Here is a 27,617-nt window from a genome sequence, read left to right on the forward strand (position 1 = left end):
AGGATTCAGGAAATGTATAATACAACAATTTAGAATCATCAATTAACCTGAAGGGGGTGGTAACTTCATGAGCTGATAACTATGATACAGATGCCACTCAGGAAGGTTTATCATACCAAAAAAAAAAAAGTAAGTTTGGTCACCTTGAGTGGTACTGATATCTGGTCTGGCCCATGAACTAATAAGGCTGATTTATGGTTCCGCGTTCAACGCAGACCCTACGGCGTAGGCTCTCCCCCTCAGACCCGCTCAGACCCCGCCCCCTTCAGACCACGCCCCATTCAGACCACGCCCCCCGCCTGCCGCTTCCTGCTGACGGGAGTCACGTGACCAGGCGTGTTTACAGCTGCGGCCGCGGCTTCCACCGTCCCCGAGACACCGTCCGCTTGTGAGGCCGAGAGCAGCGACGACCCCCCGGGTAAGACGGGGCCGGCGTGCGGGTGGAGGGCTCCGAGCTCGGGCCGTGGTTGTAGCGCCGGGACGGCGGCGGGTCTGCCGGAGCAGCGGTCGCTGCGTTAGCCCGCTAACCTGTGTTGTTAGAAGCAGCGAGTTAAACCAGCATCAAACACAAATGTACTTCACTGAGACATCAGTCGAGGGTGTTGGACCATATTCAGCATTTTCTCAGCCTGAGTACTAACCTCCTTTAAATAACTGAACGTGGAAGCTGCTTGTACCTAAATGGACGGTAATCTTTACCAATTAGTAGTTAACTCGTGACAGCTGTGTCAGTCAGCTTATTGAGTATCAACACAGGGTTATATGTTTCATGTAGCATCCCGTGATATTTATATGACAGTATTAATGCTTGTTACCGTGAAACTGCCACGCAGTTTGTGTTTGTTTGCTCGTGTGCTTCAGTGAAACCAGTCACTCAAGTCTGATCCAACCATCACACACTAGAGTCACCTGCTCCGGCTGCATGCGTGATTATTGAATGAGAACATGGTGGTTTAAGGGTCCACTTACTGTCTCTCTCAATTGGATCCATGTAATTCTAACATGCAGACTCAATTTTCTGTTCCTCAGCCCATCTGAGAAGAAAAGCTTCGTTTGTGCTCCCTGGCTCCAGGAGGCCAGCATTGCCCTCCACCATGGATGACACAGATATTGAGCGTGAGTCTCTTCTCTTGTCCTAGTGAAGGCTCAGTCAAGCATGTTATCTTACTGCAAAATGAGGGATTTCAAACATCAGAGGTGTCAAAAGTATTCACATTCATTACTCAGGTAGAAGTATAGATACTAGAGTTTAAAAATACTCCTGTACAAGTTGAAGTATCAACTCAAGTTTTTTACTCAAGTAAAAGTATAAAAGTACTGGTTTCAAAACTACTTAAAGTATAAAAGTAAAAGTAATGTAAGGGGGAAAAAAGCCATTAAGGACAAAAGCCATTGAAAATGAATGCATCTTAGTATAATGCAAATATATTAAAGAACCATATATGTGTACTATTGAGCATTAACATGTGTTTCAGAGAGCAGGAGATATGATGACTAGTTGCCTATAAGTATTGTAATGGTGCAAAAAGTCAAACTTCAGAGGCATGTTATCATTTATCCTAACTAGGGCTGGGCGATATGGAACAAAAGTCATATCTCGATATTTTCTAGCTGAATGGCGATACTCGATATATATCTCGATATTTTTTCTGTGCCTTAATTGGGGTTTCCCCCAAAGCATTATAGCATAGCATTTCTGTTAGCTTCATTTTTTCTGAGGCAAACCCTTAAAAAAACAGTCAGTTTTAATACAAAGCCTCGTGCCAAATGTCACACAGGTTCCTTTATTAACAGAGGTCTGCACAATATCAACATGTATAAAACAAATGAAATAAAAATAAACTGCCTGCATATATAGAATAAAAATGCTTCTTGAATGAAATAAAACAAATATCCCTTTCCTGCATAACAATTAAATTAAAATACACTGTGCAATTAATTCAATGTAGACAGTAACAGGCAGACTTTTCCACTGAGGTTGACAGTTGTGCAAATAACAAAACATTTGTGCAAATCTCAAAAACATTTTTTTTTTTTTTTTTAAATCGATATAAACGATATTGTCTCGTACCATATCGTGTTTGAAAATATATCGATATATATTAAAATCTCGATATATCGCCCAGCCCTAATCCTAACCTTTATTGGAATGTACATCCAAGTTTAGTTGCAGGAATCTGAGGGAACGGATGTAAGAACAAAACTGGACAAGAACATCTGAAACAACCACAACCAAATTCACTCTATCCGGATGGAGCAATTTAACTGGATAGTTTTTTTTTAAAGGCCGAAATGAAATAGAGTAACGAGGCTGTTTTTAAAATGTAAGGAGTAAAAAGTACAGATAATTGCGTGAAAATGTAATGAGTAAAAGTAAAAAGTCGTCTGAAAAATAATTACTCCAGTGAAGTATAGATAACCAAAATTTCTACTTAAGTAAGGTAACAAAGTATTTGTACTTCGTTACTTGACACCTCTGATTTACTTCATATCTGATTGGTTATCTGTCTGTGTTTCCCTCCAGAGGTGACGTTGGCTTTACTCGATGGCGCCAACGATAAAGACTCGGAGGTCCAGGAGCAGGTCAGGAAGTCTATGCTGACTCTGGGGAAGCAGCAGCCAGACCGAGTGCTAGCTATGTGCCAGGACTATCTCCTGAAACACCCGAAGGTGAAGCCCTGCATGGCACTTCCATTATTTAGCGTTTAGTGTCAGACACAAAGTCTGATAAAACATACTGTGATAACTGTTGCTGCATCTGTTTCCAGAATTTCTGCTTCTGAGAACAAAGCAGAGAGTAAATGCCATAGCGGTGGGAGGCTGAAAAGTTGAGCAACACACAAACACTACTACTCCCATTTAATGTTTACTCAAGGTGTTATTATGGGAATTGCGTGTACAAAGAAGAAAGAAAACTACCAAAACATTTCACAATCAAATACATTGCTCAGCTGGTATGACTTGTTTGAAACGTGCTCAATGTGCATACTGTGAACTCCTTGCATCGATGATGCAAAGACATACACTGTGTTCTGGGATTTCCCCCTTGCTTTCTAAGTAGATCATGTGTGCACACAATTTTTCTGAAAGCAGTGACAGATCATCTTATTACAGTTTTCTTTCCCCTTCAACATGCGGGGGAAGCACCCAAATCAAACTTCTCTTCTATTTGCAGCGACAGTCTTTCATTTCCTAAAGTTGTTCCCCCAGCTTGAGGGCTGACAGGGTCTCATCTGAAACTGCAGATGGTTCTGTTACATTGTGTGGAAGTGACCTCCATAGCGCATTGTATTACTCTCTTCCTCATTATAACTGGAAAGTGACAATACATTTGATTGGTATCAGTACTGTCTTGTTGCATTCAATGCAGCACATAGTCTGACACATCAGACTCTTGGTTCTGCTTCCACATGCAAGAGATATGTTGACAAACCTGCGTTAGCTGGTTGAAGTAGGAGTTGGGAACTAAACCATAAAAAGCTTATGTGGATGAGAGTTATGGCAATTTATGCTGAATACATCTTTTCTTTGATTTTGACTTAATTTAATCAGCTGTAACCTGACAGGGACAATATGCAAGTGATGGCAATTGAAGATGAAAATATATTAAACTGACACAACAGTCCTCTCATTGTTTTAAGCCAAGCTTCAATTCTGCTATGATATTGTGGGTTTGATATTTAAATAAAAAAAAAAGATAACTCATTTTAAACTGAGTGTAAATTTAAGTTTCAATAATCTTAATCAGAATTTAATGGCCATGTTTTGGAGCAGCCTCCTATTTCAGCATGAAATGCTGCAAATACACATCAAGACTAGTTCCACAAAACTTTTATACTGCATTTAGCCCGGTTTTTGAATTAAAACATGTTTTTAGCTGCGATATAATCTCCCTCACTCAGAACTGTTTACTTAATCATAGATGTAATGTACTAACTGTAACAGGAATGATCTGAATGAAGACAATCCCAACATGATGAATGAAGGTTAATTCCTGAATCTTGTGTCTAAAGACTCATGTAGATGACAGTTTATTTAAACTGTGATTATCAGTTCAATTCAGTAATACTTCAATGATCCTTGACGGGCAGTTTTTTTCTGGTAATTTTCTTTTGATTGGTTTTCTTATTACACAAACAGTATCATAAAGCATATAAGACATGTGAAAATGTACCAACAGATGGAACTGAAAAAAACTCTAACTAAGAAAAAAGAAAAAAAAAAGAGGATCACAGGGTACCGTAGTTTGCGGACCATTAGGCGCACCACACTATAAAGCGCAATATCAACGAACAGGTCTATTTTCATATATAAGGCGCACAGGGTTATAAGCCACATGATAAAACATCTATAAAGCGAAACATATACAGTCTGGTAAGTCCAACTTTATTCAACTGTTTCACAATAGCTCAGAATATCGTTCAGTTGTAACAAATACAGGAAAATACACTCACATTTTAAATCATTCGTCTTCCGCAAATCCACAAATAAAAAGTGGAGGTAAGTGTAGTACTATGGCCTGTTCTCTGATTGGTTCATCGTTGCCAGCGATAGCGGACACCTGAAGTTAGTGTGAGGTTGGAACAACGTTGTATTCCAACATTTGATTATAATTGGATTATGATACAGATTTGAAAACTGGGTTTACTCTATAAACCTAACGTTGGCTTGATGTCTAATTACATTAAGGTAACATGACTAGATGTTGGATGGTGGTTGCTTGCCAGCGCTACATAATTAGTTATCTAACGTTGTCTGACGTTACAACCTGTATCCAACCAAGGACCGACTTTAACGTGTCAGCTGAACGGTCCATCAATCCAGCAGAGCGGCTTCTCAATTACCAAAGTGGCACTAAAACATTTTGACAGATTTTTGAGCGCAGTGTACCACATAAAATTGGTTCGAGGTCAGTAAGCACAACAAAATTATTACATAAGGTGCCCCGGATTATAGGAGGCACTGCCATTTTTTTTTTGAGAAAAATTAAGGATTTTAAGTGAGCCTTATAGTGTGGATAATACGGTAGGCAGTACCATCATGGAAAATCAGAATACAACATACAATTTCACTGCATAAAGCCTTGCTATTCAAACCTCCCCCATAAGTTGTGTAAATCTGCATGGTCAGCCATAATCGCATAGAGAATACCACCCAGGACGTGTCAGGAAGGACATAATGCACCAAATAAGTGGGGGAAAGAGCCTTGCTCTTTTGCCCTATTGTAAATCAGTTAATCATTCAATATCAAGCTTAAGTGAGGACCCCACATTATCTGAAATATCTCCAGCTTATTGTTCAATTTTTAAAATCATTTCTTCATGGTTTGCTATTTTAGTCATTTCTCCACACCATTCATTAAAAGGGATTGCATTTTTTGTTTTCCAGTGCCCAAGTACTACACCCAGTAATAAGGGCTAATCTACACCATAATACCTGTTGGCTTGTCAAACCCACCCCTTATGGTATTATACCTAATATACAGGGAGTCAGGTTTTGTGTCATTTCAGTAACGGGTACTTTTATTAAGAAAGATTATTCCATTAATTCCTGCCGGTCATGAGACAGTCGTATAAAATGTGTTTAAATGTACCTTTGTTACTATCGCACCTCCAACATGAATCAGATTCCCATAGTTTGAGTCGTGCCATCTCACATGTCCAGTAGCTCCTATGAATGATCCTATAGGCGATTAATCTCATGTGCATCTCTCTCGACGTTTTACACCAGGAAATCTCCCATCAGTTATTTATCTCCCTATATCCTCTACCCAGGCTCGTTTGAGACCATTAAGTTTTGGTGTGAGAGATTGTCATAGTACTGTAAAATGCCGACACTCCACCCCTTCATATTGTCTGGTCTGTAACTGGTTTGAAGGGTAGTTTTATATTGCAGTGTCATTAGGTTTCTTCAAGGAGTCATCCTCGATGTTAAAGCTGTGGTCTCTGTTGCAGCGAATCTGAAGGTTTATCCCAGTCGTCCGTCAGAGAGTTCCAGGGAACTCTATCAGATTTGCACTGATGACCATGAGTCACAGCATTAAACAGGATGACAAAGTTTAATTGTTATTCCGTGCTCAGGATGAATAGATGGTGCCCAGTGATTGTGGTCTCTGTCCTCGCAATTGTTGCACATTTACTGTATCATTGAAGCAGTCATGTTGACGTGTTTCCTTGGCAACCAATTTCTAAGTATCAGATCTATGTTATTTAGATCTTGCCAAAGATGTAAACTCCTGCAAGTGAATGGGCTCTTTTATGTGGTTTGATAACATTATGTTATTTATGAAATTAAACTGTATGTTTCTCAGATGTTTCAAGCTGAGAGGAAAGATTCACTTTGTCCCCGTAGTTACCAAACTATCCGTTAACTAATTTCTTGAACAAAAAACCTCATTGACACATGTATCTTTCACTAATCCTCCTTCCTAATATACAACCCGACAGGTTAAAACATCCACAAAATGTGAACATTAAAATTAGTTGATATTAAATGTGCTACAAACTTTAGACACTTTAAAAGTTAATCTGAAAACCTTCTGTGATTTTATTGCATTATGTTATTTTTTTTAAACTTTTTTTTTGTTATTTTTATGTCAATGTTTGTGTAAAGCACTTTGAGTTTCTTTTGTGTATGAAATGTGCTATAAATAAATAAAGTTGCCTTGACTAAGTTGTCTGTGGCTTTTTATCTTCCCTTTCCCCCGTAGCTGGTGGTGATCCACAGAGTTGTGATTCTTCAGACTATTGAGCTGATTGTCAGCTCCAGGATAGAGGAGATCACTGCACCCAGAATAAAGAGCATCATCACTCTGGCGTCTGATGAGATGACTCGGTCAAAGGTAAAATTATGTCCCTTTGTTCCTAAATTCAAATTTCTGAGAAAGATTATACTTTTATAAGTGTAGTTTTTAGTATTTTACAGTATCATCCTGATGTTTTCCCTTTTTTTTTGTGCTCCTGCTTGGGTCAGGAGATCATCCCAGACTGGCAGCAGGCAGCCAGTAATATCTTGGTTGCTGTGGGAAACAAGCACATCAATGACATCATGGAGGAGATACTAAGCAAGTTCCAGCCTGGGGTCTTACCTCACTTCTTTGTGGTCCAAACACTAGCAAACCTCTCTGACTCAAATGGTAATGTATTATCTCCCTAACAAAACACACACAAAAACCAGAGTTAGAACTTTGGTTCAGAACTGAGTGATTATTGCAAAAAAGAAAACAGAATCCTGTTAACCCTGCTCACAAACAGTTTGCCAAGCTTAACATCCTCCTTTTGGTTTTTATATACAGTACAGACAAAAAGTTTGGACACACTTTGCTATTTTTTTGAATGAGAAGGTGTGTCCAAATTTTTGGTCCGTACTAATTAGGGGTGTAACAATATATCGTGCCACGAAATTTCGCGATACAAAAACGTCACGATACGTGTCGTGGAGGTGACAACCTGTATCGCGATATTGGGTTATTAATATTAATCTATTGTGTTGACTAGAAACGCGCATCCGACCACGACCGCGCGGGCCAAAATCTTACTCTTCTCAGAAGAAACTAGTCCCGTTTTGCGGTCCTGTTTTGAGCTCTGAACCTTTACTTATTTAAGTCTGGTGTAGAGTTAAGCCTTACCTTATTAAATTAAACCTTTTTGGGGTGGTGAGTAGGATAAACACGGGCACAACTTCTGCGTGAGTTTGCGTGTACTTCAATGTCCGCTCAACAGCATAGGATTTCAGAACATCAACACAGCACCTAGTGCTGTATCACTCCGCCCAATCTAAAACATACTAACAACTGACATACTGACTAGTGTAATTATAGTCCCTGATTTACAGAATATAAAGAATATATTTATAAAATAATGAACCCTGAATTACCAAAATAACCTTCTTAACTAAAATACATCTCCTCTTACACTTATAAGGTGAGCATGAATCAATCTTTTTTATGATGTAAAATTGTATCTATTTATTTACTTTTATTTATTTATTTAATTTTAGTTGTTAAATTTCTGGAAAAGAAAAAAGTCAAATCATACATGAGAGAAACTATTCAGTTTGTGTCTAAATATTTGTACTTGTATGAATCTGAAGATGCATAATGCAAACCTGACATTTACTTTTAGTTCAGTTTGTGGAAAATGGTTGGCCTGGCTTTCTCTTTAAAACTTAAACAGTTATAAAGCATTACAAACTGTAACAATAGGGCAAACGCACAGCATTGTTTTGTATTATGTGTCTTTATGTCTTTGTCTTTATGTGTCTATAAAAGACAATTTTTTCCAGTCATATATTCCTCTATCAAGGTTGTTAAAAAATACTGCTATAATATCGTATTGTATCGTTATCGTGACCTCAATATCGTGTATCGTACCGTATCGTGAGATTAGTGTATCGTTACACCCCTAGTACTAATCCACAAACTTTTCTTTAACTAATCCAGTGAATTAAATTGCATCAACACATATGGTCATAGGTATAATCTTAAGTAAAGATATTCACTCTTATTGTGGGGTTAGCAGGTATATGTTAAAGAAAGAAGAGTTTGGGAAAGCACAGTTTAAGACCCTTTTTTTTTTTGCCAATATACTCTTCAAGTGTGAATGTTATTGATTATTTGGCTTCTAGTCTTTATAAAAAAAGTGTATCACCACAAAAGAGAGACTGTCAATAGAGATCTTCAGAGCTAAAAAAAAATAATCATATACGGCACCATCCACCAGGGATACTTTGGTATCTACTTCTCTGTATTTTGTGGCCACAGAGGACTTTAGACATAATGTTGAAAGGCGTTGGAATGATGACTGATTTGTACTTATATGTACTATAATCTATGCATTACTTTAATACCGGTCATGTGATTTATTCAACACTGTTCATGTCTGCTTGGTTCAAATAGGAAGTGATGAGTAGTAAAGCAACATTAATTGTCTTCTGTCATTGTTCTGTAGTTTATGGGATGGTACCCTTCCTCAATGCTATTCTGGGCACAATGCTGCCCATGCTGAGCATGGCCAAACAGGACAACATGAAGTGGGTCTTTTCCTCTGGTAGGCATGCATTCTCTAACTTGTTTTAAAACATCACATGTGAATGTTTATGCTTGGTCATTGTTTTGTTTTATTCCCATAAAGAACTGATGAGATATTTTTATATATAGTGCTTTAGGTACGTTTTGTTTTAAGATTTTCTCTGGACAAAGAAAACACATCTGAAAGTTTGAGATATGCATAGTTTTTCTCCCTTTTCCTTTGTTTAATCATTTACTCTCCAATTTCCTCGTTTTGTCCCCCGTCTCCTTCCAGCTTTGTGTCATTTCAGCGACAGCATCTTGGAGTACTTGGCCAACTTGGACAAAGCCCCAGATCCCACAGTCAGAAAAGACACGTTCTCCAGTGAAATCTACACTGCGTTCGACATCCTTTTTAATAGCTGGCTACAAAGCAGGGAGCCCAAGGTGGGATATTTTTAGGCCCATATTTAGGTTAGCGTAAGATGGCTTAAAGTACAATGAGCTGTGCAACTTAAACACATGATATTCTGTATATTTGTGATTAAATCACATTCCCAGGGGGAAAGTTAAGCAGAGAAAATGTGGTCAGGAGCACCTCTTAAGCTTACTCTGATATAAAACGTCAGGGGAAAAAAATGCAGAACACTTAAATCCTCAAGGCTTACTGGAAATCCTGAGGCTCTGACTTCAGAATGGGAAACGTGTGCTTTTCATCCTATGAAGAGTTATGATGGTGCAGTAAGCAGTAGTGTGTGTGTTGGTCTGTGTTTAGAGTCTCACAGCGACACCAGTGTTCCTCTCTACCACATTATCGAAGGCACTGTGGCACTCATTACAGTTAATTGAGGTTTTCTGGAAATTCATCCACGGTAGGGAGTCTCTGTGGACCGGGTTCTCATCCAGGAAGATGATGTTTACTGTCCCTGCTCATGTTTTTGTTCAGGGGTCCATTATCTTTTTTTTTTCTTCTTCATGCAATAAGTAAAGTAAGAAAATGTGAACAAGTGTTTTTATTACATTTTATTAAATTATGTACTGTTTAATGCTGTTTAGGTTTCTGGGTCTCCACTTTGATTTTCTACCCGTCTATGCACATTCAGTTGCAGCAGTTAATCAGCAGCATGTCGGCTCTATCTCTTCTCATCCCGCGTGTCTGTGCGTCTCTTCCAGCTGAGGCTGACCGTGGCCGAGGCCGTGGGCTCTCTGTGCCATCTGATGCCCAGCGATAAGCTGGAGGAGCAAATTCCCAGAATCATCCCTGCCATCATGTCCCTGTACAAGAAAAACAACGAGCACTATGTCATTAGCAAGGTGTATACAGCACACTTAACCAACGTTCCTTTTGTTATGGATTTGATTCCTGAGTAATCTGTGTAAACATGCAGAAGACAATCACTGTCCTTCACCTCGAAAACTCCTATGTATCAGAGGTGTATTAGGATTTAATGTCTTCTTAGTGTTCATCTAAAATACCTGAGCAATTTTTTTGTTTTATTTAAATCGACATTGAGGTTGACCAGTGTCTTTATTCTTAACAGAGCCTGTGCCAAGTCCTGGATGCGTCTGTCAACATGGGCAGCAGGGTGTTGGAGACGCAGCTGGAGGGTCTGCTCTTCGTGCTGCACCAGCAGGTACACCTTCAGCAAGTAATGACTTAAATAGTGCAGCTTTACCTAAAGGCAACCACATGCTGTGCAGTTCAGTGAACGGCTGCGTTTAAGAGACAAGATGCGTATAACTTCCTCAGTTTTAATGTGAGATGACAGAAGGAAATCTTATAAATGTTGGTCAAGAACGTTGGATGCTGGTGAAATTTCGATCACCCTACTTGACCTTCATCATTGTGTCGAATCACATGCATCACTGTTGTCACGTTTTAACGAACCTGTGACTCAGCTGACACTTTGCGCAATACTTGGCTGTTGAGAAATGTTACCACATCCCGGTCATGGATGGGTGCGTGTGATCTTTGTGCGTTGCGATGTTGTCTGCTCGGTGGAGAGCGACTATCTCACCATTACTGCAGTTAGTTATCCTATTTACAGGACTTTTGTTCAGTGTTAATTAACTTAAGTACTGCTTTAATGACTATTTTAAGACTTCTAAGCATGACATTGAAAAAAGCTAAAAGATTTTATTTTTAGCTCTGAAATGTACACAAAGTTTAGAGAAAGTTACATTTAAGAAGGCATATAGTTAAATTTGAATGTATCTGCTGTTTAAATGACGCTATTTGACCGCCAGTGTTGTCACTCATCACTAAAATAGATTAGTCTCACAGAGGTTATCGTAATGTCTTTGTGTCCTCCAGGTTTCTGCCCCTGTTGACTACAGTGACCCCCACACGGTCAGGAACCACAACGAGGCCCTGCGCTGCTTCAGTTTGCTTGGTATGGATTCAATTATGAAATAAATTGGGCATTTGGGAACAGATGAACTTTGTCCAGCAGCACCAGGCTGATCTATCTGTTATAGTTCTGTGGAGTCACAAGTTCAGTAATCAGATCACGCATTAGTGTGTTTGACTCCAGTCTCCGCCACAAGATAATCATGTTAACTGTGACACTCTACCCCTCTCTCTCCTCCACTCTGCCGTCGTGCTTGTTTTTCCTATTTTGTCCTGCGTTTATAGGAATTTCATTGTTTCTGTGCCAAAATGTTCTCAAATTCTTGTTTCCGTTTTTTTTTTCTTCCTATCCTTTTTTTCTCCCCCCTGTAGCTAACTCTTTCCCAGACCGACTGGTTATGTTTGTCCTTCAGAAGTTGGAGAACAGTAATGAACGAAGCAGGATGGGCTCCTTGGGCGTGCTTCGTCACCTCATCAACTCCTCCAGTGAGGAACCACAATAACTAGCTCTAAATGCACCATTTCATGATCTCATATCTAAAGCTATGTTAGATAATACACATCAGTGATGTGTATAATCTAGTTAATAAGTTATGGACCTCTCAATAGATATTTTTGTGTTAAAGCTTCTACAATGGAGAGCAAAAAGCTGCTGATTCTGGCCAGCATCAGACAGCCGATGGCTGACCACAGCAACAAGGTAACATGCATGTGCATACACGCTTACACAAATATTTTATTCACGTTTTAGACTGTATCTGACTAGGCATATATTTTGTTTTTCCAGGTGAAGAAGTGTGTGGTCCAGGTGATCAGTGCCATGGCTCATCATGGCTACCTGGAGTTAGAGGGAGGGGAGTTGCTGGTTAGATTCATCGTTCAAAACTGTGCTTTACCTGACACATATCAGGTAAGCCACCTTTTGTGGTAACTTAAAACTCTGTGTGTGTGTAAGTTATTAATAGATTCAGTTCTGTTGAATATGTTCTTTTATTGTAGCTTGTGTGCATCATTGCTGCTGCTAAATGCTGAAGTTATTAACTGTTAAATTAAAACTAATTAAGCACAAAAATGGAAGATGATAATTGAGTCATGTGACGCAGCTACACAGTTTCATTAGGCTACATTAACTCTCCAATACACCACATCAAGTTAAAAGCTGTTAATTAACCATCTCAGTTTACTACTTGGACAATATAGACAGTAAAATGTGTAATAAGCTCTGTGCTTGTGTCTGTGTGTCCAGCGCGGTCAAAGGTCCACCGACCCAGAGGAGGTGACGAATGAGGCGCTAAGAACAATGTGTGACAACACCCTTCATCTCCTGACCACCACCGTCGGGCGTCTGGCAGATGTAAATCCCTGCTCGTCACCCAGCTTGTCTATCTTTCTGGTCTATTGATGGAGAATAATTTGAGTTTTTATTGTATTTGCATTTTCTTTTTCAAGGTACTATGGCCCAAGCTGCTGTACTATGTGACCCCTCCACAGTACAGCAATGCCACAACTGCTCTCTGTAAAAGTCTCATAGTGCTAGGCAACAAGAAGAAAAGTAACGAGGAGCCCAGCTTCAAGATCAACTTCACACAGGAAGGTTGGTGGAAGAGTTTACGGACTGGCTTCATTTAAATAAAGTGTTGAAATAATCTCTTCTGGTTGATGTTGGAGCGGATGATGCAAATATGGAAATGTGACATCAGTAATTCAAATTTGAACCATCGAAATGTCTTTGTTGCTGTTAATCTTGCTTTGAATGATCAATTTCATGCTAAATGTGTCATACGTCTCTCCTCCAGTCAATCTATCATCTCCTCAAACTCTGATGATCAGGCTGCTGGTAAGTAAACATTACTGTCGGTTTACAGACTTCAGTGACTTCATGTAAAACCAAACCTACATGAAGGCTGCTGTGCTAGACGCAGGAGCTAAAGCTTTACATGTACAGCGTAAAAGTAAAGTCTTTATACTGTTTTACCAGTGAATTCTGGAAATTTTAGTGGAGATTGTAGTCAGAGTAAATGAATAGCACTTCCTGTTTGTCATATCAAATCATCCTCAACTACACATCCAGTTTGTGTTTGTAGCCGTCAACCAGCTTCAAAGTCAGAATTTTCTTTTTTCCCCTCAGTCTTAATAAAACATTGTTGCTTTTTTGTGATTTATATTTGATTTATGTGGTATTATCAGTTAGTACAGAGCAAACACAGAAGCTGAGACAAGTCAGTCAGAATGTATGCATTTCTACACCAAGAAAAGACGTTTGACTTTTTTTCACAATCTTGGTGTCTGTTGATCCGTGTTAATGTCTTTGACTTGATGTTCCAGGTCAATGCAGCATTTCCGTTCAGGAGCAGAGGTCACGGTGCTCCGTCCCTCTCGCTCCTCCATGTCCTCAGCATCAACATCCATCCCAAGACCGAGACCATCTGGGACAAAGACATCCCTCCTCTGCTTTCCGTCGTGGAGGGTATGGAAATCTTTAAATGCATTATTTATCTTTCAAAGTTGCAGTGGATTTGATTGGTGCATTTGTAAAGCTCTCAATCTGTGTTTTTGTTGAAAGAGTCAACTTCAGAGAGTCTGGATAAGAAGCAGTGGGATGAGAAGCTGCTCAAGGTGGGTTTTTTCTTTTCTTTTTTTTAAGCTGTAAAGCTTTTGATCATATATCTTATTTATCTGTGCACAGACCTAAAAATTACCAATAATAAGCTGTTATAGGGAGTTAAAAGTAGAGAAACATTTTTATACGTTACAGTTTATGCGGTCAACCTTGTCAAGGTGTGTTTTCAAAATATTAAATCTGACTGGATTAAATAAATTATCGATGTATGTGTGTGAAATTGTCCCCAGCTCTTGTCTAAAACTCTGGTAGCAGTTGATGACGACAAATGGGTGTGTCAGTTGGCAGCCGAGGCAACGAGATACCTCCCTACATATAACAATGCCCCGGAGGAGAAGGTAAGCACTTCACCGATGAGAAGAACTTACATCATCCAAGTCACTAACTAACTAACTAACTGCTGAAAGAGTTCCTCACCTGGCTTAAAATTTATCTGGAACCTAGTGGGCCCATGTTACATTTACATACATCTTTCAGACTGTGATTGCTGTTTTAAGTGAACATTTTATTATAGACACATCAAGAATTAAGATCTAGGAGACCTAAAATGGCATTTAAAATGAAGTTGTCCTTATCAGGGCTTAGATTTACACATAAACCCTCTGAACAACACCACCTCATGTATTATACTCTTTCATTTATTTAAAAATAAATGAATAAAACAAAAGACAAAATTCAAAAGCGGTGGGAAATCTAATTGGTAAAGTAGCAGCCAGGTGGTTGTAGATAAGTGCATTTGATTAATTGATCCTTACCCAGTCCAATCACTATAAAAGCAGAAGTTTCTTTTTCATATAACTGTTTCCACGTCAAAGACTAGAGTTTTCTCATCTGAAACTGTTCAATCGGAGTTTTGAATTTACTTTTGATTGACTAAGGGTACTGTCTTTCATAAAGAATAGAAGTAAATCCCCAGGGACATTAGTAGCTTAGTCATTTCATACCACCAGGACAAGGTCTTTTCAAGACATTAAGGGCAGAAAATCAGCAGGACTATTAGAGATGGGATGTCAAAGTGTAAAGTTTACACATGGCAATATTTTTCCATTTATCCTCATGTTTAGAGCTTCCTGTATCGATGTATCGGCGTGACCCTCCAGCAGTGTTTCAACAAGGAGGTTGTAAAAAAACAGTTGCAGGAAATCCTCCTTGCAGCGCGACACAATGATGCAGCTGAAAGAGAGGTACCTCAAACGCAGCATATGTGGGTGGGAAATTCAAGTAATTGATTTATTTATCATGCGTTTGACACTTGTTTTCCTTCTCTGGCATGTTTATCAGGGAGTTGCTATGGGCATCGGTCTTTGTGCCAACAGCCATTTAGAGGGAACGCTCGCCAAGCTGGATGAGTTTGGCAAATCTGATGCCTTCAAAAAGTCACCGAGCATCTTCAATTTGCTGAAAGTAAGAACTGAAACTTATCTAAATGAAAAGCTCATTAAGTTTAGTTTTGTGTGGGTGTGGTGGGGTATGGGGGGGACACTTCATATAAAAGCATCTTCACTCTCCTTTTTCTGTGTTGCCACAGGAGCGCAATGAAGTTGAGGTGGAGAAGGTGAAGAGCACGTTAATCCTGTGCTATGGTCAGGTGGCTATAAACGCACCTCCAGATAAGATACTGAACCGCATTGATCAGGACATCCTGCGCTCCATCAGTAAACACTTCAACACCAAGGTAATTTACTGGAAATGTGGAGTGACCAAAGCAAGGATTAAATGGGAGATTATTGATTACGGCAGGATCTCAGACAAAGGATTTCAACAGAAAACGTACACGTTAATCTCTTAATGTCACTAGTTTATCCCTGAAGTAATCGTGTAGCAGTGAGTGAAGGTGTTGATGTATTAGAGTTTAACTAACCCGATTCTGTATTTGTAGTGACCAGGCAACTCTTCTTCTTAAATATCTCAGTTTTTAGAAGTAAAATCTTTTTTCCACATTGAGCTGCAGGCCTGCGAGGGATGACGCTTATTGCACTGATGACTCGGTGCTTATCTGTGCCAGTTTAATCCAGTGTAGAGTTAAAGTGCTGATAGATGAGTCAGAGTTTTATTTTGATTACTCAGCAGAACACTAAAATGCAGTTGCTAGGGGCAACTTGATGAAAGGCCTGACATTTTTGGTTAATGTGATCAGAGCTTATTTTCCTAAATGCACAGTGAAGCTCTTCTGCTCTCTTTGAACTCTGTTAGCTTGGTCATTTAGAACGAGCCCACGTTCCCGCCGTCATCCCTGCAGCTTCTCTCATGTGACTGTGGTGGTGTCTTTTATGAAATCAACATCACGTGTTGTAAAATGAGTAACGCTCTGCTGAGATTAAACGGGGACCCATCATAAGCAATTTACCAATTTTGCTTGAAGTGTGTGTAGTTCCTGACCATGTCACTGTTATATTTTGTTTTAAAAAAAAAAAAGAATCACACCGTGAAGACATTGGGATTATTAGATGAAGTGGTGATTGTGGCTCACCGAGGCAGCAGCTAACTAGCTGTAACAATTAAATCTGACTGGTGTCAGAACTGCACAGATGTCGTGTTTGAGCTCATTACTCTGTCACTTCTGTTTCATCCAGGTTCTGGGGATTAAAGTAGAGACAAAGGTATCGTTATAGGAACAAAATGGTTCTGAGTTTTCATTTATTTTCTTTAACCTCGCCTGTTTCAGTTTCATCTTACTCTCCTGTCTATTTTTTTTCTTTAAATTAAATCCTCTGATTCACAATCTTGTGGGGGTTTCACCAAAGACTTACCTGAAAGTATCAGATAAAATACAATTCACAGTAAAGCTCATCATTTTTCTTTTAAGTTCATGCTGAGTTCTACATTTTAACACCAAATATTATCAACTGTTATTTAAAATAAATCCTCTCATGGTGGAGCACATCGTGAGCATTTTTATTCTTTGAAATTACAACAATCTCTTGTTAATAACCAGTTATTTTTGGTTATTTTTACAGAAATATATCAGTAGTTTTTAAAATATTTAGTTCTCATTGTGATGAAAGAGGGTCTGCCTCATCTCACTAAAATATAACTTCCTGATGATGCACTACTGTCAGTCTTGGAATTATTTAGACCTATGAAGATTGAAAGAAGTCGCCTTAGAAAATAATTCAAATGTGAGAATTGACTCGGTATTCTCATGTCATAACTGGAACGTTTCATAATGTCTTTAATCATATTTTCCTGAATTACATATTCCTAACATGGATGCATCATCATTTCCACCCACCAGTAACACCTTTATCATTATTACCTGTGTTAACTTGATCATTGTCACTTCTGCTGTGGACTCACAGAAGTGTCAGATATTTCCTATGGCTGTTACTCAACTCAAATATGAGGCAAATTATGTTTTAAAATGTCTTTTAATCAGCTGGTTTTACTGGGTGTAGGTCGGAGGGTTCAATATAAAACCATATTTAAAAAGTTACAGCAATGATAGTTGCAATATTAACGGATGCAATAATCTGTTAATATGAGAAGCTGAATTGACATGGAAACCTGAACTTTCAGATCTGTCTTGCTCCGACTCTGTTGATTCTACTCACTTATTTTTTATTTTGTTTGTTTCTTGGAGATGGATTTTTGTATAATTGCTGAACGATCTTCAGCAATTGTAAATTCTTGCTAATTTCTAACATAACTTTGTCTCTAGGCTTCAGGCTCATCTGGTTTGCTGTTGTACTACACTTCTAATCCCACAACCCTGATTTTTAAACTTCTCCATCCGTAGGCATGGAGGATCAATCTGCAATATTGTTTTTGGATTGATTTTAAGTGTGTGCTGGGTGATTTGGGGTTTCTTTTTGCTTTGGCGTAGCTGTTCATAGAAATGCACTTGGCCTTGTCCTTTGCCTTCGTGGCTATTTTGAATATTTTTCTTCTCTTGAATTGTTGCATCCATGTATATCTTCTCACCTTGCTCTTTTGTCTTCTCTCTCTCTATTTTACGCATCCACACTTTGGTGCATGTGTGTGTGTTTTCATTTTCAAGGACTTGACTATGAAGCTCAGTTTGATCCAGAGTGTCGGGCTCATAGCCAAAGCTATCAGTGAGTGCGTAAAGAAACAAGGCTACATCTTCTCTCGCAAGCAGGAGCTCATTAATGTCATGCTGGTTAGTAGTGTGATCAGAAAATAAGAGCCAGTTTCATTTAACACCATTTTATGCAAGTCTAATTTTAGACATAATAACATTTATTTAGTGATCTCATGCCCTGCTCTTGTGTGCCCTGATCAGGATTTTATTAAGTCTGAGCCCACCGACTCGTTGAAGACGCCACTACGCCATCTGGTGATGACCACATGTGCCAACCTTATGTATCCTTCACTTCAATAAGACCAACAGGAGTTGGCTGACTGTGAATCTCTGGAGGAGAGGAGGATTTGATTTAAAAATTTCATAATTGGCTCTTAAAGATGAAGGTTAAATATAAGCTGATATAAAGTTGCCTATCAGACCCTCTGTGAAAGTTGTACTGAACTTTTATTTAATTTCCAATTTTTATTTCATATCTATTTTTTTCCATTTGACCTTAACTGTAAGTTGTTCAGGCCGCTGGAACCTACACTGAGTGAGAATGAGAGCTTTGACTTGCTAAAAGTGTGTGTGAACAGTGTGTTTTCTCTGCCCCCTGAGACGGACACTCCAGAGAAAACCAAAGACGAGGAGACACTTGACCCGAAGCAGAGAAAGGTGAGTCAAAGCAGACAGACGTGTACATTTGGGGTAGTAAATGTTTTCTGTCTTGCCCTCCTCTCAGAACCTGTAGTTGGAAACCAAACCTTCAGTTACACGTGTTTCCGACATATGAAGGTGAAAAAGTAGTGGAATGATTTATGTTTATGTGTTTATCTGAACAGGCGTTGTACAGAGACACGTTAGCTGCCCTGCAGGAGCTGCTGAAGAGCGTTCTCGCCAGGGATCCCACACCCGACGGTTTGCAGAGTGTCTTCAAGGTGAGCAGCAATCATCTCTTCTAGTTGACTGCTATTATTTGTGCACTATAGTTTCATGTGTTTTAAATAAATGTCTGAATATTTCTTCTGTAACCTCATTAGCCTTCTGTCTAGCTGGTGTCATTTTAGTTACCATCTTTGTTTTTACACAAAACGTTTTAGTGGATACAGTAATTTAATCGACGAGTCTGAACATCGTCTCTGATTGTGTTTCATTGTCCTTTTTAGCACGTTGAAACTTGGCTGAGCTCTGGACAGGATCATGAGCGGGAGCGAGCCGTCACGGCCACCGCTCACACACTCGCTGACTACCTGGATAACCTAAATGTCAAGGTAAATACTAGAGATCAGCCGGAGAAGACAGAGTAACACGTTTACACACGATCACCGAATACTGTTCAATCAGTCACAGTCAGTGACTACGTTTACATGCAGTCAAAATTTGGGTTATTACTAATATTCCGGTTACTGAAACATTGGGAATATTCTGTTTCCATGCGTGAGCAAACAGGGTTATCCCTGTTTACATGGTAATTAATCATTTGGGATATCTGGATCAAACCAGCGACGCGCGGAGAACATCATGACGCAATTCCCGTCATTTCCGCTTCTTCTTCCTGTATTTAAATTCAAAACAAATGCAACTTTTCGCTCACCTTGTTGTAAATCTTGCTATCCCGGTACTTTCTACCATCTACAAATGCCAAAATGTTCATATCCTTCATTACATTTATAGAATGATTAGTCTCCTCCTCACAAGTGTGGCGTGGTCTTGCGTTTCTCCGTGTTTATAAGAACGTCCTGAACTCAAAAGACCAAGATTCCTTGTGAAAAAAGCATGTGCAGAAAACAAATTCATGTTCCGTTTGATCGGCGATATCCCATTAGGCGTATACATGACCGAATATTCGGGTTATAAAAGGAGTAACCTTTTAAAGTCATATTCGGGTTTTTAAAAACCGGAAAATGAGCAAATTCCGGTTATTCAAAGGGGTTATTAGTGTTTACATGGCCGTGCAAAACCGGGTTAATGCTAATATTCGGGTTTTAAAAGGGTTATTGACTGCATGTAAACGCAGTCATTTATGTCTTCATTAACAGTTTAGTAGTCAGAACTCTGATTTTGCTTTAATCTGAACATTATAGACATCAGCCAGTTCCCCTGACCGCTGGTTTTAAAAGCGACTGCCATTATTTTTGTTTGGTGCTTTGTTGTCCAGAACATGGTGTCGTTTCACAACCTGGGAGCTCTGCTGGGTCGACTGTCGCCACGCTGTTCTGACCCCAACCCCGTTGTACGCACAGCTGCTGTTGACTGTATATACACACTACTTAATATACAGCTGCGATATGAAGGTATTTGCACAAAACACGTGAAGCCGGGAGACCTTGTTTATCGTATGATTGACCATAACGAACATACATCTACAGGGTCAGATGAAGGGTACCGGTATAAAGATTTTGAGACTTTTTTTTTAACGATTGTTCACAAATAATTCAAGAATTTGTAGATTATATTAATCAGTTAGTTAATCATTAATCAAGTTTTTTCCCACCTGAGAAACAAAGCAGAAAACTGTCCGGATTGTGGCAACTAAACAACTAATCAAACGGCTATTTAAGAGAGTCAGCGCTCATAATTTCAGAGTCCCACTATCTTGGGTCTAATTTACTGAAAATGACTAGATTTACAAAAGGCTCAAATAATCTTACCCTTTCTGTACAGTGAGTTCAGTATGTTTTCAAATGTTGTTTTCCAGGTTTCTCCTTTGATTATAAGGACGAAGCTGTTGAAGGTCTGCTGCCTTTAAAAGATCAACTAGCGAACCCCGACCCCTCAGTTCTCTACAAGACCTGCTCTGATCTGACCAAGGTACAAGTTATACCATCTGCAAACATTAAGAACTGTCTTGAAATGTAAATTAATCTTTACACAGTAGATTGCTTTAGTAGATCAGTTAATTCTGCGGCATTCGTGAAAAAATCTTTCCAATAATTTTGTCGTAATTTTATTATAATTTTATTCAGTGTATTTCTGTCTACTCTCAAATGAGAAAATACTTTGTGTATTCATCTTATTTTTTAAAAGGGTGTTTTAAAATCACAATCACTCATTGCAATCACTCACCGTTTGTGTTTTCCTGATGGTTCAGGTGATGAGCAAGCGTCTTCCTCAGCAGCAGCTGACGACGTTGGTGTTCATGCTGTTTGAAGGTCTGGTGGACAGCCAGGTGAACTGCTGCAGAGCTTCCTCTGTCATCCTGAACACTCTGCTGAAGAACAGAGGCGGCGGACTACAAGATCTGGTAGCGCACACACCTGCACAGGCCTTCGGTTAACCTGCTGAGGAAGTTATTGTGTGTGTGATGATGCGTGTTGTCGTAGGTCCCAGAGATGCTTGAGGTGCTACATGTGCGTCTGCAAAGCATCACAGAGGAGCAGGTAAAAATCGTACTATGTTCCTTGACTGAAATATTATGTACTAATATAATTTCTGTGTATATAAAACCTATATTGATCATGTTGACTCGTAATACCCTGGAGCCCCGGTACAGGGGAAAATGCCATATAAAAACATAAGCCTGATATAATCCAGGCATAATTAAACAACATGAACATTTATGGTTCAGTAGTTTTGTTTTTCTCCTAATTAATTTCACTGTGATGGTTTAGGTGAGAGTGGCAGTGGGACAGACGGTACTAATCCTGGCTTCTCAGCATCTGCAGACTGTTGTTAATACTCTAGTTAACCAGCCACTTCCTTTTGACAGGTACATACACAAAACTACTCCCAGTCAAGACCCCAATTTGATGTTTAATTGACTTCAGTCGCTGAATTTCTTTCTTTAAACCTTTTGCTGGATGCTGAGTAAATATTGAGTCTCTTTTGGGCAGCTGGATCAGTGAGATGTGGATGGCTTTGGGGTCGGACCCCATTGTAGCCAGCCAGATCATAGAGATGGTGATGGAGAAACTTGTCGTCATGGCACCTTTCGTAGACAAGAAGGAGTCGATGATGAGAGGAGGAACAACAAAGGTGGCCACTAGTCAACCACTGGCTGTAAGTCAAGTCTGGTGCTGATTACGATATGCAAACACTTCAAGCTGCACGCACAAGTGTTAGTTTTCCATAAAAGGTGAAGCTGCAGTGGGTTCAGTTCTTTGTCGCCTTTTAAAGGCAATGTTTTGAGCTCCTACAGACAATATAGTGAACAGAAAGCTGAATTCTCAAGTGTTCATACATCTCTGCGCTCTTTGTTTTCAGATGACTTGTGGTCTCAAAGAGCTCTTGCTAAATGGCCAGAGTCAGGAACCGGCAGTCAGTGTTTTTCCTCAGCTCTTCTCGTGTCTCACCGTCAGACTGGGATCAAGTGTCGGAGTCGTTGTACCGAAGGACAACAACTTTAAACACCCCAGCTCCATCCATGTGGCAGGGTAGACTCTCTCTCTGTGCCAAGTAAAAACAAATATATCTAAACCTAATATGTGGTTAAGATCTTCTCTTTCCGCTCCTCCAGGATAGCAGCTGAAGCTCTGAGAATCTTATTAGCGAGAGCCCAGTTAGATGAAGTGATGAAAAGACTGGACGAAGAGGATGCCTGGAATGCAATGAGAGAGCCGTCTACACATGTTATGGGCGTGACAATATTAGCAAAGTAAACACACACACACACACACACACACACACACACACACATATTATGCAAGCTGAATGTCGATACTAAAATACTAATCGAACACCTTGCTTATTATGGACTTTTGCTGAAATCAGGTTTTAAGAAGATTAAGATTTTGGTAGTAAATTGTGTCGTTACTCAACATGTTCTTCACTATTATGTCGTCTTAAATGAAGGTTCATTTGTCTTGTCTACAGGGCGATGGCAAAGCATGCTGGTCCCAGGCTCCCCGCCATCGTAGAGTGTCTGTGTCCGTCCCTCAGCAACATCTATGAATGTCAGAGAATCACCGTCACAGCTTTCTTCTCCGAGGTGATGAACACGCCAAGCTACTGAGTTAAAAAAGAAACTAAACTAAACACCCTTCGTAATGTCGTTGGGATTGTAATGGTTGTGAGAAGTTCATAACCAAAATGGTTGATCGCAAGTGCTGACCAGAGTTCTGACCAGCACATGGAGGACATGAGTAACGTGTCATTTTCTCTCTCATTTCCTGAGTCCAGCTGTTGAACCATCATGTGGTGACTGAGCTGATGCTTATAGACGTGTTGTTAAACAACATGATGGAGAGGATATCAGATCCATGCTGCACCGTTCGCATGTTGGCAGTGCGAGGACTGGGCAACATCGCGGTGGGATCCCCTGAAAAGGTACACACACACACACACACACACACACACACACAAGCCATGTTCACATGGAGTTTCTGGTCACTGAGCTTTATTCCATTGGTGCTGAAGAAGCAGTTTCAGTCGGGTTTTTCTGGTCAGACACACAGCGGTGAGGCCTCAGTTTGGCCTTTGCTGCTCGTGTTCACGCTGGTTTCTGTTCCCGGTGCTTCCACAGCTGCAAGAGGGAGCTGTTGTGTCGGCTTAAACAGGTGTTGACTGATGACTCCTCCAGGTTGCTGAGCATGGCAGCACAGTTTTATGAGTAGCTGGTAACCCGAGACAAGTAGCACAGTTTGTAATACCATGAGTCCTGTCTCCTCCTCTTCTATTGACCTGTTGCTTGTATCCTTGGCGAAGCGTTTTGACATTCAGCCTGATCACTGCTGATGGACAGGTCACTTGGGTCTCCGTGTCCTCGTGACGGATTGGTTTCATCCTCTGTGTGGCGTTTGCAGCGATCCTGGAACTTGTTAGGCGCTTCCACATTATCAACTCGCACAGCTCTCATTTCATCCCTGTGATACTTTGTTCTATGATGCAGAAAATAGGTCTATCAAGTGTTGAGGGGAGTCCTGATTGACTCAGGAGTGTGGGGTTGAAGAACAAAAGGCCCCACAGAGGTTGAATGAACTGACTTTGTGGATGTGACTAGAGTTTAAGTGTTGTTACATCCTCTCTAGCTCCTCTTCTCTCTTCTCTCCTCTATAAGGTGAATAAATATGCCAAAGAGCTGCTGGCGGCAATGAGTTCAGGAATGGAGGAGAAGGATGATCCAGGTAAGTGAAACAGTGTTTGTAAAGATACACTGGCATTTCATCTAACTCACTTGATTTATTGCAGTGAATTATCATGTAGTATATCCTGGTTATACTAGCCATCCTTGATTTGATTAATTAAGAAATCTGTCTTCATCCACAGGTAAACTAATCACACATGAAGCCATGTCTGGACTGTCTAAAGTTCTTCAGCACCTGGACAAGAAGAATGTCCATTTACTCGTCGTTTACATCTTCATGAAGATTAAACCCTTCTTGGAAAACGTGAGTTTCCTGTGAATATCTTACTGAAGAGGTTTGGTAACAGTCTAGAGATGCAATCACTCGCCTCAGTTGCTTCTTTCAGTTTCTCAGACCCGAGATCCGACACAAACACTCCTAACTGTGTCCTCTGCTCCCTCAGGAGAACGATGACATCCGCTGTGCTTCCATCCTGCTCATGGGAAACCTCTCCAAGTTTGGCTCGGGGGAACAAGTGTTCAAAGATCAGATCCACAACGTTCTCGTCAGTCTGCTGATGCACCTGGTTGACCCCAACGCACAGGTGGTCAAGGTACAGTACGGCCATTATCAACAATATTCTGTTTTATTGTAGATAGAACTTACTTGTATAAGGGAAACTACTTTATTGTCTGATTATGAATTTTTTTTTTGTTGTTTTCCAGGCATGCAAGTATGCGATGCGAGTGTGTGCTCCTGTGGTGGGTTCAGAGCAGGTCACAGCCATGTTTCAGAACCACCTGCACGATGACAAAAGCTTGCACTATGGAGAGTTCATCAACGACCTCACAAAGTATCTGGTGAGACTCAGTCCGACTGTGTAATAAATTGTGCTCAGGTCAGGTGGTGATGGGAAGCTGCTCTTTCTTTCTTTGATGTTCACTGCATGTTCTGTTGCTTATAGATTCAGGACTTTCCCGGCATGCTGAACTTCTACCACATCTCCGTCATCCAGTTCTTCAAGAGTAACTGGGCTGAGGTTCGAGCAGCAGCTGCCATCTTTATAGGTATTGATCATGTTAACTCGCTCATTACACAATTGTAATAATCATGAAGCTCATATTAATAAATATAATATTAATAATAGTAAATCAAGTACTTTAACCGTTTAGTTGCAACCATGTATAAACCATGAATAAATGTCTATCATAATTTTCTCACAACATGTGGGTTTAAACGGTTAACCAATGAGCTGTGGGCTGATTGTACTGATGTTTGTGTCATCAGGGTTCCTGCTGGGAAATCTTCAACAGGAGCATTTTTCCCACCTCAACATGGGAACCATCACTAAAGGTGATATCCAACCTTTGAAACCTTCTATACCTTCAAAACTCAGATTTCATACTGAGTGTTTACTGGAAGTGCGCATGTGTGTGTATTTCCGGACAGGTTTGGTTATGCTGCTCCAAGATCCAGACCCTGTGGTGAGAGTGAAGGCTGCAGAAGCGATGGGACACTTTCACTGATGCAGGCGCATCGCCGACATCACGCACGTCGTTCCCAACTCACAACATTCATCAAAATCAGAAAAGACCAAGACTGGAAGAGGAGCGGAGTCAGAATCCTAATTCGCCATTTAATTATTGCAACTCAAACGGTAATATATCACAACAAAGGAACAGTTAAGTTATTCAGAAATATTAAAATGCACACGTGTACATGTATTTAGCAGCTTATTTTGCCTCTTAATGAAAGTACTTGAAGAAAGTGTTCATACTTAGCTTTATTCCAGTGACCAAGAACTGTGTCTGTAGCGTTCATTGTGATGAAACCATAGATTTTCTTTTTCCTTTCCTGTGAAATATGCCATATGTTGAAGTTTCTATTCCAAAGGATAAAACGCATTTGAACTTGAGTTTTAGAATAAATTCGGTTTGTTCAAATAATACATGTGCAAATGACATATCACCTCACCTGGTAGCTTAAGTGTGTGTGCGTGTGTGCATGCGTGCGTGTGTGATCATACCAGCATTTCATGTCAGGTTTAGTTCCAGTTGGTCTCTGGTCGTCACTGAGGGGGTGGTAGACAGGTTTCCGTCCGTATACCAACTCTAAATTGGACTTCAGTGAAAATGTACCGTGTGGAGGATTTATTTTTATTTTTTTCAGAAAGCCACAACAACTCAAATGCCAACTGAACAGTAAATAAAGTGTGTAGTTGTCTCATAGCCAGGTTCAGTAGTTCATATCCTGTCACCATCCCGCCGTCACGGTTCATTCTGGGTTTTAGCTCCACTGGCTGTAATGGATGAACTGGCTTGTTGAGGAGGTTTTTGAACTCCTGACATCACGCTGTTCACCTGCATTAGTTAACCATAGTGAAGCTGTTGATGGTCACATGTTAAGTCAGCGGACATGAGACCTACCTTCCACCAGATCAGCCAACTACAGAAGATGTTTCAAGGTAGAGTATTAAACCGGTGCCATACAGTAGGTCTGTTATTACAGCACATCCTAATAGACCATAGATACATTTCTAATGATTTTTGTGTGTGTGGTGTAAGGGAACCGTTGTGTGGCCGTGCAAATGTCTGTAAGAGTGGAGTTCCTGTATGTTTCATCATCTATGTCTGTTAATAATAAAGTTCAAAGCCTGTTAAGGAGGGATGGAAAGTTAGCAAGTGTTCCCTTTATTTGGTAACAAAAATCTAGCCACAGCGGTGCGTTAGTTGTCTAGGATTCTCTGCATGCAGTGTTGCACTATGACTCAGCTTCTGATCTTTGAGCTTTGCAGACTTCTGCCAGCTTGCTTGAGAAGATGCAGGTCACAGGTCTGATGTTCTTGTGCCACTGTTGTGGCTTTGCTCATCATCCTTCTGTTCTCATCTACGCGACATCGCAGGCACGTCTCGGCCTAAAGCAATCTTTTCAAAATTGGCTAAAATGTTAATTTGCACTCGTTAGATTTTGATGGTCAAAGGTGAGACTTTACAAAAACACATTCATGGCAGATGTGTTGTTGTTAATTCTAGTAAGACAACATTTTCCACAAATATCTAAATGGAAAAGGTGAAGTTGGAGCTCTGCAGCATGCGTGCACCTCTGGTTTCAGATCTGTATTCATCATCTCCATGCCCAACAGGAAGCCATGGCTTCTTGTACTTTTAACACTATCATTAAAATTTTTGTTTTTAAAGTTTATTGTAAACATTGAACCCATTTCTTTTTTCTTTCTTTTTTTTTTTATACATGTTTAAGGTTGTAAATTATGTCTGTATAAATGTAACATGACGGTACGGATGTTTCACAGATGTGTTTAAGTGTGAATGTGTGCATGTCATTTTTCATGTGCTACTGGACCAGAACAGAGTGTGGACGATGACAATCAGTGTATTTAAAATTAAATAAAATGATCCATTCAACAGTCACCGCTCATGTTTGGTATTTTTTTTTATTTATTTTTTTTTGCTATTTGAAGAATGCATTACTTTCAGCTAAAATAACAAATACTTTGTTTTAAATTATAGTTGTAGAAAACTATAGTCAAGTTTTGAAATTTTGTTCAGCAAAAGATTATTTTGTAATTAATTTAAAATCATGATCTAAATCCTACC

General features: G+C 39.8%; 1 protein-coding gene across 1 annotated transcript; it reads left to right on the forward strand.

Annotated features, from left to right (window-relative positions):
- The first annotated feature begins 316 nt into the window (after nucleotides 1–316).
- Nucleotides 317–25,817, forward strand: mroh1 (maestro heat-like repeat family member 1). The gene is made up of 45 exons (XM_061716358.1): nucleotides 317–418; nucleotides 1,030–1,116; nucleotides 2,525–2,670; nucleotides 6,710–6,841; nucleotides 6,973–7,135; nucleotides 8,949–9,047; nucleotides 9,303–9,454; nucleotides 10,181–10,321; nucleotides 10,549–10,641; nucleotides 11,322–11,400; nucleotides 11,730–11,843; nucleotides 11,984–12,057; nucleotides 12,145–12,267; nucleotides 12,604–12,711; nucleotides 12,807–12,951; nucleotides 13,154–13,194; nucleotides 13,683–13,824; nucleotides 13,921–13,973; nucleotides 14,208–14,315; nucleotides 15,042–15,161; nucleotides 15,259–15,381; nucleotides 15,506–15,652; nucleotides 16,551–16,577; nucleotides 17,975–18,097; nucleotides 18,221–18,300; nucleotides 18,535–18,676; nucleotides 18,844–18,939; nucleotides 19,168–19,272; nucleotides 20,160–20,295; nucleotides 20,700–20,812; nucleotides 21,093–21,245; nucleotides 21,325–21,381; nucleotides 21,613–21,710; nucleotides 21,835–22,000; nucleotides 22,205–22,374; nucleotides 22,458–22,595; nucleotides 22,814–22,928; nucleotides 23,120–23,266; nucleotides 23,997–24,063; nucleotides 24,206–24,327; nucleotides 24,467–24,616; nucleotides 24,729–24,863; nucleotides 24,968–25,070; nucleotides 25,291–25,356; nucleotides 25,453–25,817. Exons 2-45 carry the CDS (start codon nucleotides 1,095–1,097, stop codon nucleotides 25,527–25,529), a joined length of 4,911 nt encoding a protein of 1,636 aa, XP_061572342.1. The 5' UTR covers nucleotides 317–418; nucleotides 1,030–1,094; the 3' UTR covers nucleotides 25,530–25,817.
- The last annotated feature ends 1,800 nt before the right edge of the window (nucleotides 25,818–27,617 follow it).

Source organism: Cololabis saira, chromosome 3, assembly GCF_033807715.1.
Source record: "Cololabis saira isolate AMF1-May2022 chromosome 3, fColSai1.1, whole genome shotgun sequence".
In the NCBI taxonomy this organism is placed as follows: Eukaryota; Metazoa; Chordata; class Actinopteri; order Beloniformes; family Belonidae; genus Cololabis; species Cololabis saira.